At 39.2% G+C, this 15,503-nt stretch overlaps 1 protein-coding gene across 4 annotated transcripts in view; it reads right to left on the reverse strand.

Moving 5' to 3' along the window:
* The window catches only part of ZBTB41 (zinc finger and BTB domain containing 41), a 46,161-nt gene that overhangs the window by 5,633 nt on the left and 25,025 nt on the right, over positions 1-15,503 (reverse strand). For 2 of the 4 annotated variants that reach the window (XR_016469126.1, XM_031595801.2), the window contains exons 1-10: positions 12,553-12,689; positions 10,678-11,913; positions 9,188-9,395; positions 8,397-8,466; positions 6,125-6,272; positions 5,354-5,483; positions 3,487-3,582; positions 2,822-2,928; positions 1,287-1,392; positions 132-220 (exon numbers count right to left, since the gene is read on the reverse strand). Coding sequence is in view for 3 of the 4 variants with exons in the window: in XM_031595801.2 (XP_031451661.1) it covers positions 132-220; positions 1,287-1,392; positions 2,822-2,928; positions 3,487-3,582; positions 5,354-5,483; positions 6,125-6,272; positions 8,397-8,466; positions 9,188-9,395; positions 10,678-11,797 (2,074 nt within the window). In the remaining variant the exon portion in view is untranslated. Of the gene's footprint in view, positions 1-131; positions 221-1,286; positions 1,393-2,821; positions 2,929-3,486; positions 3,583-5,353; positions 5,484-6,124; positions 6,273-8,396; positions 8,467-9,187; positions 9,396-10,677; positions 11,914-12,183; positions 12,482-12,552; positions 12,690-15,503 lie in introns of those variants that run through there. The other 2 variants (XM_090146143.1, XM_090146144.1) reach the window with 2 other exon arrangements.

A 15,503-nucleotide genomic window follows, 5' to 3' on the forward strand; every position in this document is an offset into this window, starting at 1 on the left:
CCAACATACATGACGTAAAGTAAGTCTGGCAGCATCCTGCTCCTCTTACTCTGAATGCTTAACAATTGTAGTAAATAATATCATCAATTTTGAAGTATAAAAATAAGTTCCCATGCATTTTTGTTTTTTACCTGAATGTGTCCTAAAATGCATTTCCAAACTTGATTTTCCTTTAAAAACTTTCTTACAGACTTCACATTGGTGAAATGTTGCTTTATATCTTTAAAGAAAAAAATATATTTCATGTTAGATAGCTTTACTGTTAGTAGTTTTGAAATAGAACTATGTGCACAGTCCTTTCTGAAGTCTTTTAACTGCAAAACAGACGGAAATCCAAGTTCCCAAACTTCCTCATATTCATATTATATTCATATTTTCCATCATCTGTGTGACAATAAAGCCAATTAGTTTTCCCAAACTAAAACTCATATTCTCTGTGGGATTGACAACTAACATCCAAGGAGCAAAGACTACTAAAACTTGTTTCCTTTTCCCAAATACGTCCTTCAGTACCATTTTTGACTAACACCCACTCACGGCTCTCACTCTGGTACAATTATGCCATAAATTAATTATTCGGAATGGTTCAGCCTACAGGCTACCAAGAAAAACAAAAAAAGACCAGAAAACTCCCCATAAAAAAAGCATAAAATGATAGGATAATTTACTGTGCTTCCAACACAGACATAAAGGCTTCCACACAGTGTTGAGTACAGGCAGTTGAAACACGTTATTTGAAAAACAAATAATTTCAGTTTACTTGGACATCTCTGAAAAGCTCATATTTGGAACTCAATAATTTAAAAACCCTGCTGCACTTTAAATGTATAGAGCTACCAACATTTTCAAAGTATCTACCTCCTTTCAGAATCAACAATCTACTTCCAGCTTCTTAAATAGGTAAGAGTGGAAGTTATTATAGTGCTTAAATGATGTCTAATAATTTACTCTTAATTAGTATGTGATATTAAGAAATATTACAACAAACAATTCATTTAGAACAACACCAAGACAGAAATTATCTGATAGACTTCTATGGAATTATAATTTGATTTAAAAAAAAAAACAAAAAAACTTTATTACACTACAAAGAAAAGAACTCGCTTCAATTGCAAAGGCAATTTTCCGATATCCATTTCAAACTTAATGGTATCTTTACCAAGGACAAAGGTAACTGACATAACAGACACACAGATAACTACAGTTCTGTATGAACATGCAAGTCGTAACAAAACCAATTACGTTACAGATGTGTTTATGCAGTTATTAGAATTGCCAACACTTACTTCTGCCAAACTTTTTCTCCTAGATGAACACTTTTATAATGAACAGTGAGGTGATCTCTACGGCCAAAACATTTCCCACATTCTTCACACTGGTGTGCTTTTTCACCTTCAAAGGCAAAATTCAATACATTTTGGTTAAACCTTCTGGAACTTATTAACTGTCCAAGAGTTGTAATCGTAACAAATAGACTAGATCCACACCAAACTCTTCCATACCTTCCTTGATTTTTATACCAAAGGATTATCTGTTATCAAAGAACAAAGGTCAAAAAGTAGGGTATTTCTATCAGAGCAAAGATTTATACTCATGAACAAGAAATGGTAAAACTGACCTTATCCTCATTCCTAAATACAAATTTATTTTCATGAGTTAAGGGACACTTCACCAGACCCTCACTGTACAAGAGATACAAACGAATGACTAGGAATCTACTCTCTTCTTTACAGTCAGAAACGTAGTATATTCAGTAACTCAGAGGCTACAAAAGTTTATTTAAACGTATTTTCAGCCACTGATTTTTAGAACTTAGAACTGCTTCACAGCATTTATGTTATTATCCTGATTTACATAGTTACCTTTTTCTTTTATTCTGCTGCTTAAAAGAATCTTGATTCTTTTTAGTCATCTTGAGATCTTCCAAATAGTGGCAGAATGTTTCTTCTCATGTAAGTAGGAGGAGTGTGGACAGTCAAAGAATGTAACTTTCTAGAGGGGGAAAAAGCAAATAGAGTAGAAAAGAGGATTTTTTTTTTTTTGAGTTTTCAAAAAGATTTCTTTATTTTATAGCAAACATTATGATTTTGAACGCTAAAAAAGAAGCCGTCCTTCAAAGAAAAGGCTCAGGAAGCTTGGACTCTGATCACTTTCATATTTTCATGCTGCCTATGAAGTATTTTGCCTAGTAGAAGGCCATGTTTCCTTTGGACTCTGTTTTAAGAAAGCGCCTAGTGAATTTTTGCTCTACCTATACATTCTGTAACCTTTCCAGACTCAGTACAACCGGGAGATGTTTTTATTTTTATTTTTTCCTTCAGACAAGGAAGATATCTCTATCTGGCTGTTCTCAGGGCTGACAACCACCACTTTCCTTTCTTCCTCTTTCTCCATAACAGAGAACTTTAGAAACACCTATTTGATGCTTTTACATTAAAGTGATCAGCGTACAAACTATGATAGAGACTGTGACAGCTTCTTCTTTGATGTGGTATTAAAGTTTCACAAAATTGCTATTAAAAAAAAGAAATCTGAACTCATTAAAAAAAAAATCCTCCTTTTTCACTTTTGCTTTTTTTAATATTATTATAGTTTAAAGCAATTCGGTGTTACATGTTTTTGACTGTCCCCTGGCTTTCTAGGTTAACATGGAGGAAACATTTAGCATATAAACTTTGAAAACACGTAAGGTTAACCCTACTGAAGCAGACCTTAAAAGTACTTGGTCAAAACCACCACAAAGATATTCACTGAAGAAAATTCGTAATACGCTCAGTTGAAAATAGCTGTTTCTGAGACTATCTTCAAAGCACATGCCTACCTGAGTGTATTTTTTTGTGTTTTGTCAGATGGTCATGCCGAATAAATGTTTTCCCACATTCTTCACATTCATATCTTTTGTCATCGTGATGGACTCTTAGGTGAAGTCTGTATTACAATGGAGACAAATTTACTTTCACATCGCTGCTCAAGAGTAGCAAATTTATAGTCATACGGCCACCAAACACAACTTTGTTAATATAATCCGTACTGCTACTTCAATGCAGAATTATCAGAAAATTCATTTTTTAAAGCTTCTCGCAAATACCAGGAATAACATTTAGTTGAAATATTCTTAATGACTCTGAGAAAGCAACAGAGGACAGAGCTCAACTCTCACGTCTGAAATTAATTTAACATAATATTTTACTCCTCCACTTAATTTCTCTCTGATTAACAAAGATTCAAGTGTTTTCACAAGTACACGAAACTCAACTTTACTGCAAAATTCATATAGGATTCTGTGCTGAAACCGCTAATGTTTTATATTTTAAAAAATGAATGATTTCTCACATATTACTAACGCATATTCAAAATTTAAGCATGATTAAAGCATGTACTAATGCTCTCAGAATACATCAAAACACAGTATAAATTATTATGCTGACAAAGTGAATAAATCACCAAATGAGACACTTCAGCATTATATCTGATAAAAATCTGTACCTGTAAGAGCTTCCGTGACGAAAACTCTGCCCACAAATACTGCAAAGATGAGGCTTCTCTCCACTGTGAATTCTCAGATGCTCTTTCAAAGTTGTTCTGTTTTAAAAAGGCATTCAATTTAAGCAATGTCACTGCCACTTTGAAGTACAATAGTCATCATTTTCTCAGTTTAATTCTGATAGATCGAAACATATCCAGATAACTGTCTCAATTTATGCAAATAAACACATGCATACATCCAAAGATAGTACCCATCTACAATTTGCTGAAGCAGCTGAGTTTGGACACAATATCACCAAAGAAACAAAACATCATCCCAACATACGCTTGGACAACATACTTTAAAAAAAACATCAATTTTGATAGCATCTCCTATGTAATATGTCACTACGTATCTCTACGCTTTATTATCAAAATGGAAGGGCATCCAGATCATGGAAATCTATTAACTTAATTCCTCACAGAGCTTGTTTAAATGTACAGAGCTATTTTGTGTATATAGGTAAGTACATATGTTTGCAAGTTTATTTTACTATTGCCTTTGCAAAGAGCAAAAAACTAAAAGTGCATGAGAACTGGTATGAATTAAATAAAAAAGAAAATTCTTCTATCTATTACCAGTTCCTATTAAAAATGTTATTAGTCAAGGATATTCTACGTTTTACACAAAAAAGTTATTTCTAATTAAAGCAGTAATGTTTCAATATTCAACTGCACTGCATAACTTAAATGAAACTTGAAGTGTATAAATACATATTGACTTAAAAAAAAAAACAACTCTTGCAGTTCAAATTGAACCTCATATAATTGTAAGAGTGTCTTTTACTGCTTGTCTACTATTTTATTATCACATTAGAATGTTTTAACACATGTATACCCTACTGATTAAAGTACTAGATAACATATACCATCACAAAAATCTGTTAGGGACACATGTTCTTCTTGTAATTACTCCAGGCAGCTTTATCAGACACTGAAATAAGAAAATAAATCAAGAAAACAGGCTCCAGTATAGATAAACTTAGATCTTTTCAGTAGATATTCTTTATGGAAAACTCACTAGAATCTTATTCACTGACATGAAGTTTGCTTTTTTCAAATGAAAAAAACATCAGCTGACTGTTTTCAGAACCCAAGTAAGCCACTATTTGGAAACGTTTGAAGATGATATCCTTCCACAGAACACTGCACTGATTAATACCTGCACTGAACCAATGATAACAACTAATGAAAACCTACATTTTTTAATTCACATACCTGGAGCAGAAATGTGTGTTTAATTTCGACGGTTCTCTAGTGAAAACAAGGCACTGAGAGACTGCACTGCATTTGAAAGTTTATGGCATTTGCTACTACGTGCTACTTATACATGTGAACAAAAATAGAATTTATTAGTCAACATTTGGAACTTCAGTTTTTCAAACAGACAAACTAACGACATTCTTCTCCATTCAGAGAAACAGTAGCAAAGGTTTTACAGTTTATTATTCCATCTTCCATGAAACTCTTTGCAAAAGTCCAATTCCTCTAACCAGTGCTCATGACCTTCCTGTCCTCATCAGTGCATTTACCAAGAGATCTATGGCAGAAAACTCTTTCCCAAACAAACACGAGATGTTCTGGCAAATACAGGATCCCTAACTGACGTGGGTGACAGGTAAAACATCTTTAATAAAATTCTGCTCCATAACTACATTACGCACAGTTGTTACTGGTCATCAGTAAATTGTGTTACCTGTGCCTCTTACACTGAGTTTTGACCCACTAGCCCTCTGAAATGGTTTCCTTTACATTAAAAAGTCACAGCTAGAACTTATGCTGTGTATTTCTGTAATGTAGAAATTCAAGCAGTCATGCACCTCCTTACCGTTCCCTAACAGATTTCCCACAGATGAAACATGTCCATTTTCTCTTTCCTCCGTGAGTACATTCTATGTGGCGTTTCAGATTTCCTGTATCATTAAACTGTCGCCCACAAATGTCACAGGGAAAAGGCCCTAATGGTAAACAGACACACATAGTATTGTTATTGGTCAGTTAAACCAAACAAGATACACACATTAGTGACTCGTAAAAACCCTGATCAATTTAAAAAACAAAGAAAAGAATTCTTCTAATAAAGCGCTGATGTTTAGTACAGTCAGTGCAGTTTAATTAAACATCCTTGAATTACCCCTTTATTCCTAATAACAGTTATTTTGGCAAGTATCATGACTGTAAAGGAAAAATTAGAATGATTAGTCAAAATATTTAAGCTCACTTTAACTGCTCCAAAACCCAAATTCCCATTGCTATCACCATCTATTCCCTAGTTCCTAGCTGGTGTAAATATCTGGTAGTAAGAGGAAGGTCTCTGGAAAACTTCAGGGAGAATCTGACTCCACAGCCGAGAACCAATATACACAAAACACTTTTAAAACACAGAAGTAAACTTAATCCTCCCCCCAATAGATATGATGTAGATACAATACAACATCTCAAAAAGACAGCTGAACGGAAAGTTAAAAAAAATAAAATCCAAAAGAGAAGGAAAAGAAAGGGGCGGATGAATTAGAAACCAAACTGATCAGGACATACAATGGTGGAGGAAGTTTTACTTTAAATCTATTGTTTACATGTCAGAAGGAGGTTTCTATACCGAGATGGAATTTTTCTTGATGTTTCAGTCTTGCAAATCGGGATTTAAAGTGCTCTTCACAGTAGGTACACTTAAATGGTTTATCCTGAGAATGAAGGATCATATGCTCTTCTAAATGAGGTCTGCGAGTGAAGGACTTCTTACAAATCTAGAACGATAATATATTTTGTCAAAAATTCTTCCACTATCATCAGATTTTTTCCTTATTTATCAATTTTTAACAGTTTACTCCACCTGCTCACTGCAGAGAAAAACCTGAGTCTACATAAATCCTCATATATTACGCTATGCAAATTAGGACATAGATCAAATGAAATCAAACTAACATATTGGCATCCTGTAAACAGCCACACACTCCACCCTCCCCTTTTTCTACCAACTCTAATGTTTAACACTCTTTTTTCTGAAAAGAAATCAACCCAACTCAAAAAAAAAAAAAAACCCACAACAGTTTTGGTTTGTTTTCAGACAGTAAAACACCTCTGTGGGACAGTGGTAAAAGCTTCTTATGCAGCATAAGCCACTGTAGAACTAGTGTCATACCTGTTCCTTATTTCGACTGGGAAATTGTCTGATAGGATGTTTTTAAAGAGCGAACACAAATCCCAACAGAAAAATATAAGCTCACATTATGCTCTGGAGACACAGAATACTTGCAACTTTAAAATAATCAAAGCCTAGAGGAGTAAGAATTATCAGCTGTTATTAAAGTAAGACTCATAGAATCATAGAATGGAATTATAGAATGGTTTGGGTTGTAAGAGATCCCGAGGATCATTAAGTTTCAACCCCATGCTGCAGGCAGGTCCACCAATGTCCAGATCTGGTACTAGACCAGGCTGCTTCGGGCCCCATCCAACCTGGTCTTGAACACCTCCGGGGAGAGGGCATCCACAGCCTCTCTGGGCAGCCTGTTCCAGCACCTCACCACTCTCATAGTAAAGAGCTTCCCCAATATCTAATCTGAACCTTCCCTCCCTGAGCTTAAAACCATTCCCCCTTGTCCTATCACTGACTACCCTAGTGAAAAGTTGATTCCCCTCCTTTATATGATCCCCTTGTAAATACTGGAAGGCAGCAATGAGATTTCCTCACAGCATTCTCTTCTCCAGGCTGAACAAACCCAGCTCCCTCAGCCTGTCATTGCAGGAGAGGTGCTCCAGCCCTCCAACCATCTGCATGGCCCTCCACTGGACACTCTCGAATAGCGCCACATCTTTTCTGTATTGGGGGCCCCAGACCTTGACACAGTACTCCAGATGGGGGCTCATGAGGGCAAAGCAGAGATGGACAGTCATCTCCCTGTACACAGTTGTATGATTAATTGCTGCTCTTAAAACGTTGCTTATTTAGGAGCAAATGGAATCTGTAATATGTTCATACAACATAACTTTGTCTGGAAGAGCACACCCTCAGGCAGCCATGCAATACCTCCAACCATGCTGCAGCAGAATGAACACTACTGATCCCTACAGTTGATATCTTCCAACCTTCTCCTGTATGTTTATAAGCCAAAGTTCATAAACAAAGCAAGACTAGTAATTATATCATATTACAGCACCTACTATTAGACATATAGATGCTTACAGCAGTTAGCTAAACAAAAACAACTGTCCTGACCAAAAATAAATGCACACTGATTACCTTAAAAACAGAAAACCACATTTAAAACCTTTAAAACGTTGTCTGGCAGCAGATAGAGAATGAATGGAAATTCTGCACTTTTCTTTTTACAGCAGATATAATTTCACACACACACTTTTGCAGAAAATGACGGAAGGCATTCTATGATTTTAAATCTAGAAATAGATTTCACACAAATTTACAATTCTCTTGACATGCACGTGCAGCTAAATGAAAAAACATCTCACAGTTAACGTACACCTTCAAAGCCTTCCCAAAATATATAATTTAAGGTCAGTGCTTGAAGTGTATAATTAACAGAAGAACAAATACTCCATTGTTTAAGTATTCATAACTCTCAAGTTTAACCATCTGCAAATTGATGTACTTCAATAAAAGTAATAGCTAATCACATGAAAAAACAGGCCTTTCAAACTATTTTAGAATTCAGCTTGCTGCTCTACTTAGTCACAAACTGAACACAAAGAACGAAATTCAGCCTCTAAAACCACACATAAAGAAGAAATTTATATTTATAAAGCTGGCTGAAATTTCAAAGAAACATATACCTCTTTTTTAATTCAGCATTCAGGTCACAAAACAGCTTAGTATCTATATGAAAAAACAGAACTACTGAAGTACTACTTACATCGCATTTCCAACCTTCACTCTTTGTCTTTTTAATAGAAAGAAATTCTTGTACATTCTCTGGATGAAACCTAGGGGAAGGACAGCAGCAGAAAGCATTCTTAACTTTATAAGATGAAGATCACCCAAATACTAAATATAAGTTTCTAAACTCCGTACAGCATAAAAGTTGACCAAACAGCAGAACAGGACAATCATAATTAAGCAGTTCTAAAAGCACAAGTAACTTGAAAACATGTTGACTATAGATTCCTTTAGAATCTCATATGACAACTGGTCATACAAAGGACAGTTTAAACTAGAACACTTTGTGGATATTTACAAAGAAAGAGAAAAAAGCGATACATAAATATGAATAGCTTTAATTAGACTTGTCATAAACAATTTATTAATCTAACAGAATTTGGAGGGAAATTGTTTATCCATCTACTATCACCAACAGTATAATATTAACATATAAAATCAATGGCCTTTCCTCCTTCCTTCAAATTAAAAAAAAAAAAAAAAAAACAGGTAATTAATTATGAAGACTTATGTTCTGACTAACTCTAATATCTAATCTGAGCATTCTAATATTTACCTAAAAACCTATGGTACTGTAATAGTTACAGAACTGCTGTGGAACTGCTGTTTAGTCAGTTCTCGTGCACTCTACATGGCAAGTTAGTTTGACATTGCTAATCCCTAGGGCCTCTGAAAAGATACTTACAACCACTTATATAAATAAAGCAGAAAAATGCTGTTTGCATAAACAATTCCTCAGAAACATGAGTCAAATTAGCTCATACTTGCCTCTTCACGTGTTTTGCTAATGTCTTCTTGCTCGCGTGCAGCTTATTGCAGTATGGACACTTGTGTTCCTTTTTATGAAAGTCTGTATCGCTAGAATGTTTCTTTCTGTGCACCGTCAAGTTGGACTTCGTTGAATAGCGCTGATGACATATATCACACTCAAAAGGCTTCTCACCTGTGTGTACACGAGTATGGCTCTCATATTTGCCTACATAACAACAGAAAACAAAATATTTATTAGCATAAATATAAGAGGTACCATCTACAGTACAAGTCTGGGGGTTGATTCTAAATTCTAGAATAATTCAGTCAAGGTCTAGGTACCTCCCACACACATCTACAGACTTCTATTGGTTTACACCACTGAAAGCTGCATGACAATCACTTATGGATTTCATGCAGGGTTCCTCCATACACTTCCATCAAAGCTATTTGTAAAATTAAGAGTAAAAATACAATTGCTCTGTATTACTGTTAAATACGTGCAAGAATTTTGAATCCCACCTGTTCAACCCTACAGTCTACTCTACTCTCCAAGCACCGGACGTACTGAGTACTTCCATTACGCTGACTGTGAAGTGCCTTTCCAGAACAATCACCTTAGCAACAAGCTGGTATTTCTAAGAAAGGTATTTTCAAATAATAAAACCTACAGTAATAAAAGCTTACAAAGAAATACTGTATATATCACTTGAATTAATGTTATTTCTCAGGTTTTTTGTTTTGTTTTGTAGAAAACTTAGAATTTTTAGTCACAAAAGGGAAAAAGAGCCTCCAAAGCATGAAAGTTCAAAACACACACCAGCACATCTTCACAAGCTATTTATTTCTGCACAATAGCCTTTCAGTGTTTAAAGGAAAGGTGTCATATAAGGAAATTTTCCTGATTTCCTTCAATTTTAAGACATGGCATTTGAAGTACAGGTTAAGCCTTGATGTTCTAATACTGAACAGCTATTATTACATAACTTAGGATTTAGGAAATTAATTTCACCTCAGTTGCAGTATTCCCTCTATAAAACGTGGATAACACTAAAGACACAGCTGTTTATAAATTCAACTAACCAAACTACTTTCAAAATGACAAGTTGTGTTGAAAAGTCAAAATAATTCACAAGTACGTTTTTTATGCTGTAGTCAATTAAAAAGAAAACGAACAGATCAGGAAAACAAATCAGTTCTAAGAGTCATATTGGACTTTTTGAACAAGAGCAAGCTAAACACACTGCTCTAAGTAGGAACTAACACCACAAACCTGCCACTTGAAAGTATAAGCTTTCAAAATGATGAAAGAAACAATGCAGCTATTATAAGAAAAAAAGTCCCGATGCTAGGAGAAATGGTCTCTTTCCCAGTTATCGTGATCTAAAGGATGTCACCCAGAAATTCCAATCTTCGCCCTCTGTGAAACAGCTCGATTTATCCCCCATACAATTAGCACCCCCACATGGAATAAAGGAAAGAGAGCTACCCAACTTGCTTGTTCTTACCTATTCGATCAAACTTTTTGTCACACTTGGGACACTGCAGCAGTTTTTTGTTACTGCTCTGAATGATGACTGGAGCTAAGCCTTCAGGAATACTTCCCACGGAATCAGCTACCTCGGAACCCTCCTCAGTATCATGTTCTTTTTCACTTTGCTCTTCAGTGTCTGAGTCTTCACCCGACATTTCTTCTTCCTGTCCTTCTTCATCAGCATTGCATTCACTTCCACTGTCTTCAAACTCACTTCTATCAGATGTCTCCTTGTCAGAACTGACTTTTTCCAAGTTGCTGTCAGATGCATCATCACTTTCACTATCGCTATCATCAAATTTAACCGGACACTTACGGTTTCTCGTGGACCGTCGAGTGGAAAAGCCTGCTTTCTCAACCATTTTTAGCCCATGTTTTCTCTCCAGTGAAAGGGATCTGTGGGCTTTAGCCAAATGATTTTCTAAAGACTTCTTGTAGCAGAAACTTCGACCACAGAAAGTGCACTGATGACTATTCAACAGTTTACCAGTCAGCTCGTTTAGTGTTTCTACGGGCGTAGGTGTGTCAGTTACCACATCGGACTGTATGCTAGAAACACTTTCGTTATTCAGTAACTTCACCGCATCTATAATATCTAAAAATTTTGCCGCTTCCAGCACCAGCGGAATTTCATTTTTATATACAAAGAACTCAGAGGTGTACAGAAACTCCAACAAATGCTGAAAGACAGAATGAGTTACGTGATCTAACGTGACGACGTCAGTGCTTGGATTTTTGCTTAAACAGGCGTGGAAATAACTACTCCCAACAGCCACTACAACTTTGTGAGCACTAAATTCTTTTCCTTCTACGATAATGAGCAAATCACAAAATGACGGACGCTTCTGTCTATCGTCATTTAGGTACTTGAGCAGATTTTTGTTGTACTGTAAGGAGCTTAGGAGCTTCCTTTGTTCCGACGAGGGTGAGAGTTCTGGGGCAGATTCAAGCTGATCTGCAGGAGCTATTTCTGCAGACTTGGAGACAATTTCCTGGGCACAGTCTACTACAAGAATCTGATCCGAAGCAACTTTCTCATGGCCGAGGCGAACCTTTTCGTTTACATTTGCAGCGAGCCGTCTCCTTTTCTTCATTGCAGAAGCACAACTTTAAAACCAGGAGCTTCATAGGTGACTGACAAAGAATTCCCCTGGAGACTCGCTTCCGCGCCAGACCTCCTTGAGAAAATACCCAACAGCAATTTCATAATCTGCAAAAGAATTACGACAACAACATTCAGCACTCGCCGTAAGTCCCTTTACGTTCACGCCCTCCGCACCGCACTCAGCTCTAAAGCACTCGAAGCGCTTACGGAGCCCGGACGGCCCCGTCCCACTGCAGGCCGCCACAGCGCACGGCTCCGAGCGAGCGCGCTGCCGCCGCCTATTATTAGAAGCGGGAGGCGACGCGGCCAGCTCTGCAGCCTCGCAGACGCATATAGCCCGTGAAATACTGCGCGACGGCAGCGCGCTATTCTTACCGCCCCAAGTGCGCTATTCTTATTACAGCCCCGCACGGAGCGCAGCCTCCACCTCCGTCCCGCCGGGCGCGGCCCTGTCCCCGCGCCTGTCACCGCCAACGCCAGGCCGCTCCCCGCCTCGCCCGGCCCCGCCCGGCCCGCCGCCTTTGTTCCCCTCCCGCAAACCCGCCGCGAACCCCCGGGTCGGGCCGCGTCTCCTCGCCCTTAGGACGGCGACGGGGCCCTACGGCACCGCGCTCGGGAGCAAAGAGGGCGCCTCGGGCCCGCCCCCCTCAGCGGTCCCCCCACCCCGCCGAGCGCGACACAAAATGGCCGCGCCCTCCCTCGCCCTCCGGCGCGCCCCCTCCGCGCTGCCGCGGCCCCACACACCAGCGCGGCGCCGGGCGCTCCGTGGACGCGCTCGGCCGCTGAACGCCGCTGCTCCCGCACCGCCCCGCGACCGCTGCCGCCGCTTCCGGGTCCCGGCGCAGCGCGCAGCCGCGCTTCCCCGCGCCAGCGGGCGGGAGGCGGCGACGCTGTCGCTACTGAGCGTGCGCAGACGCTCCCTGTCGCGCGGCGCCCCCCGCCGGCCGGGCTGCGGTGCGCGCTGCTGGCGGCGCTGGGTTGGCGGGCTGCTGTGGGCGCGGTGACATTTCAAACAGCTGCTCCGACAGCGGAGCCCCGGCGTTCGAATACCGTGAAAAAGCGAGTGGCGTTCTGCTTCAACAGCTGCCCCGCGCGCGTGACTTGAGACTTCCACGCTACAAATAGCTTTTTCTCTGTAACATCATTCGGCGGCTGCAGCGTCTCCTACGCGTTCCTAAGCGCTCCTTCGCGGCTCTCCCGACCTAGATGCGGCGGGCAGCGGCTGGCTGCAGCTTGTGGGAGCAGCGCCGCTATCACGAGCTACCACGAAGGAGACGGGGGCGCGGGATCCGAACCTGTGTCCCAGCAGCTGTCCCGCTCCGCAGCAGCTGTACATCAGCCGTGGGCGGCACCCAGGAGCTGTGCGTGACCTTCCGATGCTGCTTTCTTTCTTCCAATAAAAATACCGGACATTCTCAAAGTATTCGTCAGCTCGTGGCTGTTGTTGTGCTGTGCTCACAACCCTCCCGCTTTGTAACTGAAGTCTAGAATTATTTAGCACTCAAATTCATTTCTCACTGTAATTGCACAGTAAAATCAGTATTTTAATTATTTCATCTGTCAGTTCTTTCAAAGGCTGCTTCTGAAGTGAATAAAACTAGGCATCGTTAAGTCGTAAGAGCAGCCAATCGCAGTACATTTCCTTGAGCAGTAACCAGGCCGGGAGACTTGTACAGAACAGGTCTGAGCTGTGCTTGCTTGTCACTGCCTGTGGTAGGGGATTTTTCCAGTCTTTTCTGCATTATCAAGGACCAGAATTTTCCATTCCTGTTGCCTGGCATGGAAATATTCATGCAGATAGTCAACATCCTTATTTCTACGTAAGATTTTATATTTCTGCGTATACCTGGGAGATGTTTCAATGGCAAAGAGTCAGATTGTTACTGGAGCTCATTTACATTAGTGTTCTCATTTGAAAGCAATACTAGTGCCTGGTTTGAGAGGTAAACATAAAGAATTATGGACAACCAAAAAAATTCTGGGCATGATTTCTTTCACCAGCAGAATTCAGAGTTGGCTTCCAGCGTTCTCCTTAAACAAAGCAGAAGTTGGACCTCTGACTTTGGCCTAAAGTCAGAAAAAGTTCTTCCCATTCCACCTTAACAATTAAATTCAATGCCTTTTACCATTTGCTTCTGCCTTGTTTTTCCTCTAGATAACTACCTTTTCAGATATGGTTACTAGTATTATTTACTTTGTGCTGAACATGATATGGGTTCTTGGAAGTCTGCAAAGCATCCGCATCTGTCCTAATTGTCAGCAGGAGTTCTGACTTAGCTGAAACATAGATAACACTTCTTCTTTTTTTCTGTTTTATGCCACCTGAAGGATTTAGTTCAAAGAAAATTACACAGTGCTAAGTGATCCATTACAGCAGCTGGCATTGCTACAATAATTATCTCCTGGAAACAAAATGTTCTTGAACTTTCAGGTCATCATGGTACTTTCAGCATGAATTCTTTTCCTGTTAAAACGTTAAGGGTAAAATTTAACTGTATTAATCCTTTTTGTTCCAATACTTATTCATGCTGAATGTTCTTGCTACTTGATGGAATATTCGCATAGACAAAAAGACTGGCTTTTATGTTAAATAAAGAGAAACAGCATCAAAGGAAAAGCACTTGCTCACGTCTGTGAGGCTGTGATTTGCAAATACACATCTAGATTTGTCCAAGAAAATAGTATTTTAATCACAGGTATTCTTAAAATATTGGAAATTATGAAGTAGCTTTGTGCAAGAGAGTTTGACGTTAGAAGATGAAATTTCATCTTGAAATGCCTGTTATTCAGCTCAAAATCTTCTTTTCTAAGATACGAGACTATGACAGATACTTGAATCAAGTGCAATTTAAACAACAAGCATAAAGAGAATCATCTCTGATTTCAAGCATCTAGCTGCAAATTTTAAAACCTAGCTAAGTAATTCCCATTTATTTCCAACATATTCTTTAACAGCTGTCCACTGCAAGTACCCAGTTATAAATGTAGCAGCATAAACATTCTAAACTGCCGCCTTCACTTTGGCTGTGACATTTGTCTAAGGCAAGTGCCTATTTCACTGGGAATTTTAGAGCTACTTTGCTGTGGGTTCACTTCCTATGACATTACTGAAACATGACCCAGACTGTCAGTCACGCTTTCTGTATCCCAGAGATGTCTTCTCTTCTTTCCTTTCAGCAGTAATATGTGGGCTAAGGGAAACCCACAAAACCTATATTTCCTCTAGTCTGAAATTTGTCTGTATTTTATTGACAGCCACCACATACACACAAATGTTTTAAATTAGTCTTGAAGTGAAAGGGTAATGAGACTGTCTAGAGACTCCAACAGTTTTTCTAGCCAACAGTGCTGAATAAAGCTGGAACCATTGCCAAGAAACTCTTTCAAGTAGGCCATGAAACTACCACCCCAATCTCTCAATTCAAGTCTCTGTGGGGCACTAATCAACTGGAGGCTTGTCATACTGTTAGAGGTGTTTGGCATGCAAATCCAGTTGATCAGGCTTCTCCTCATCTCCTCTTCAAAGAGCAACAACTGAAATTGTAGAGAAGGAGGTCAGATTTGCCTCCTACTCTATCAGCCTGCCTCACTCCATCCAAGGAGCTGAATCAGAGAAGGGCATAACAGTACCCCTGCTTGGGGTCTCTCCAGATTCTGCTGAGAAGGGAGACTTCACTCTCAAATGTGTTATCAAG

This window comes from Phasianus colchicus, chromosome 9 (genome assembly GCF_987193195.1).
Source record: "Phasianus colchicus chromosome 9, bPhaCol1.hap1.1, whole genome shotgun sequence".
NCBI classification, from domain to species: Eukaryota; Metazoa; Chordata; class Aves; order Galliformes; family Phasianidae; genus Phasianus; species Phasianus colchicus.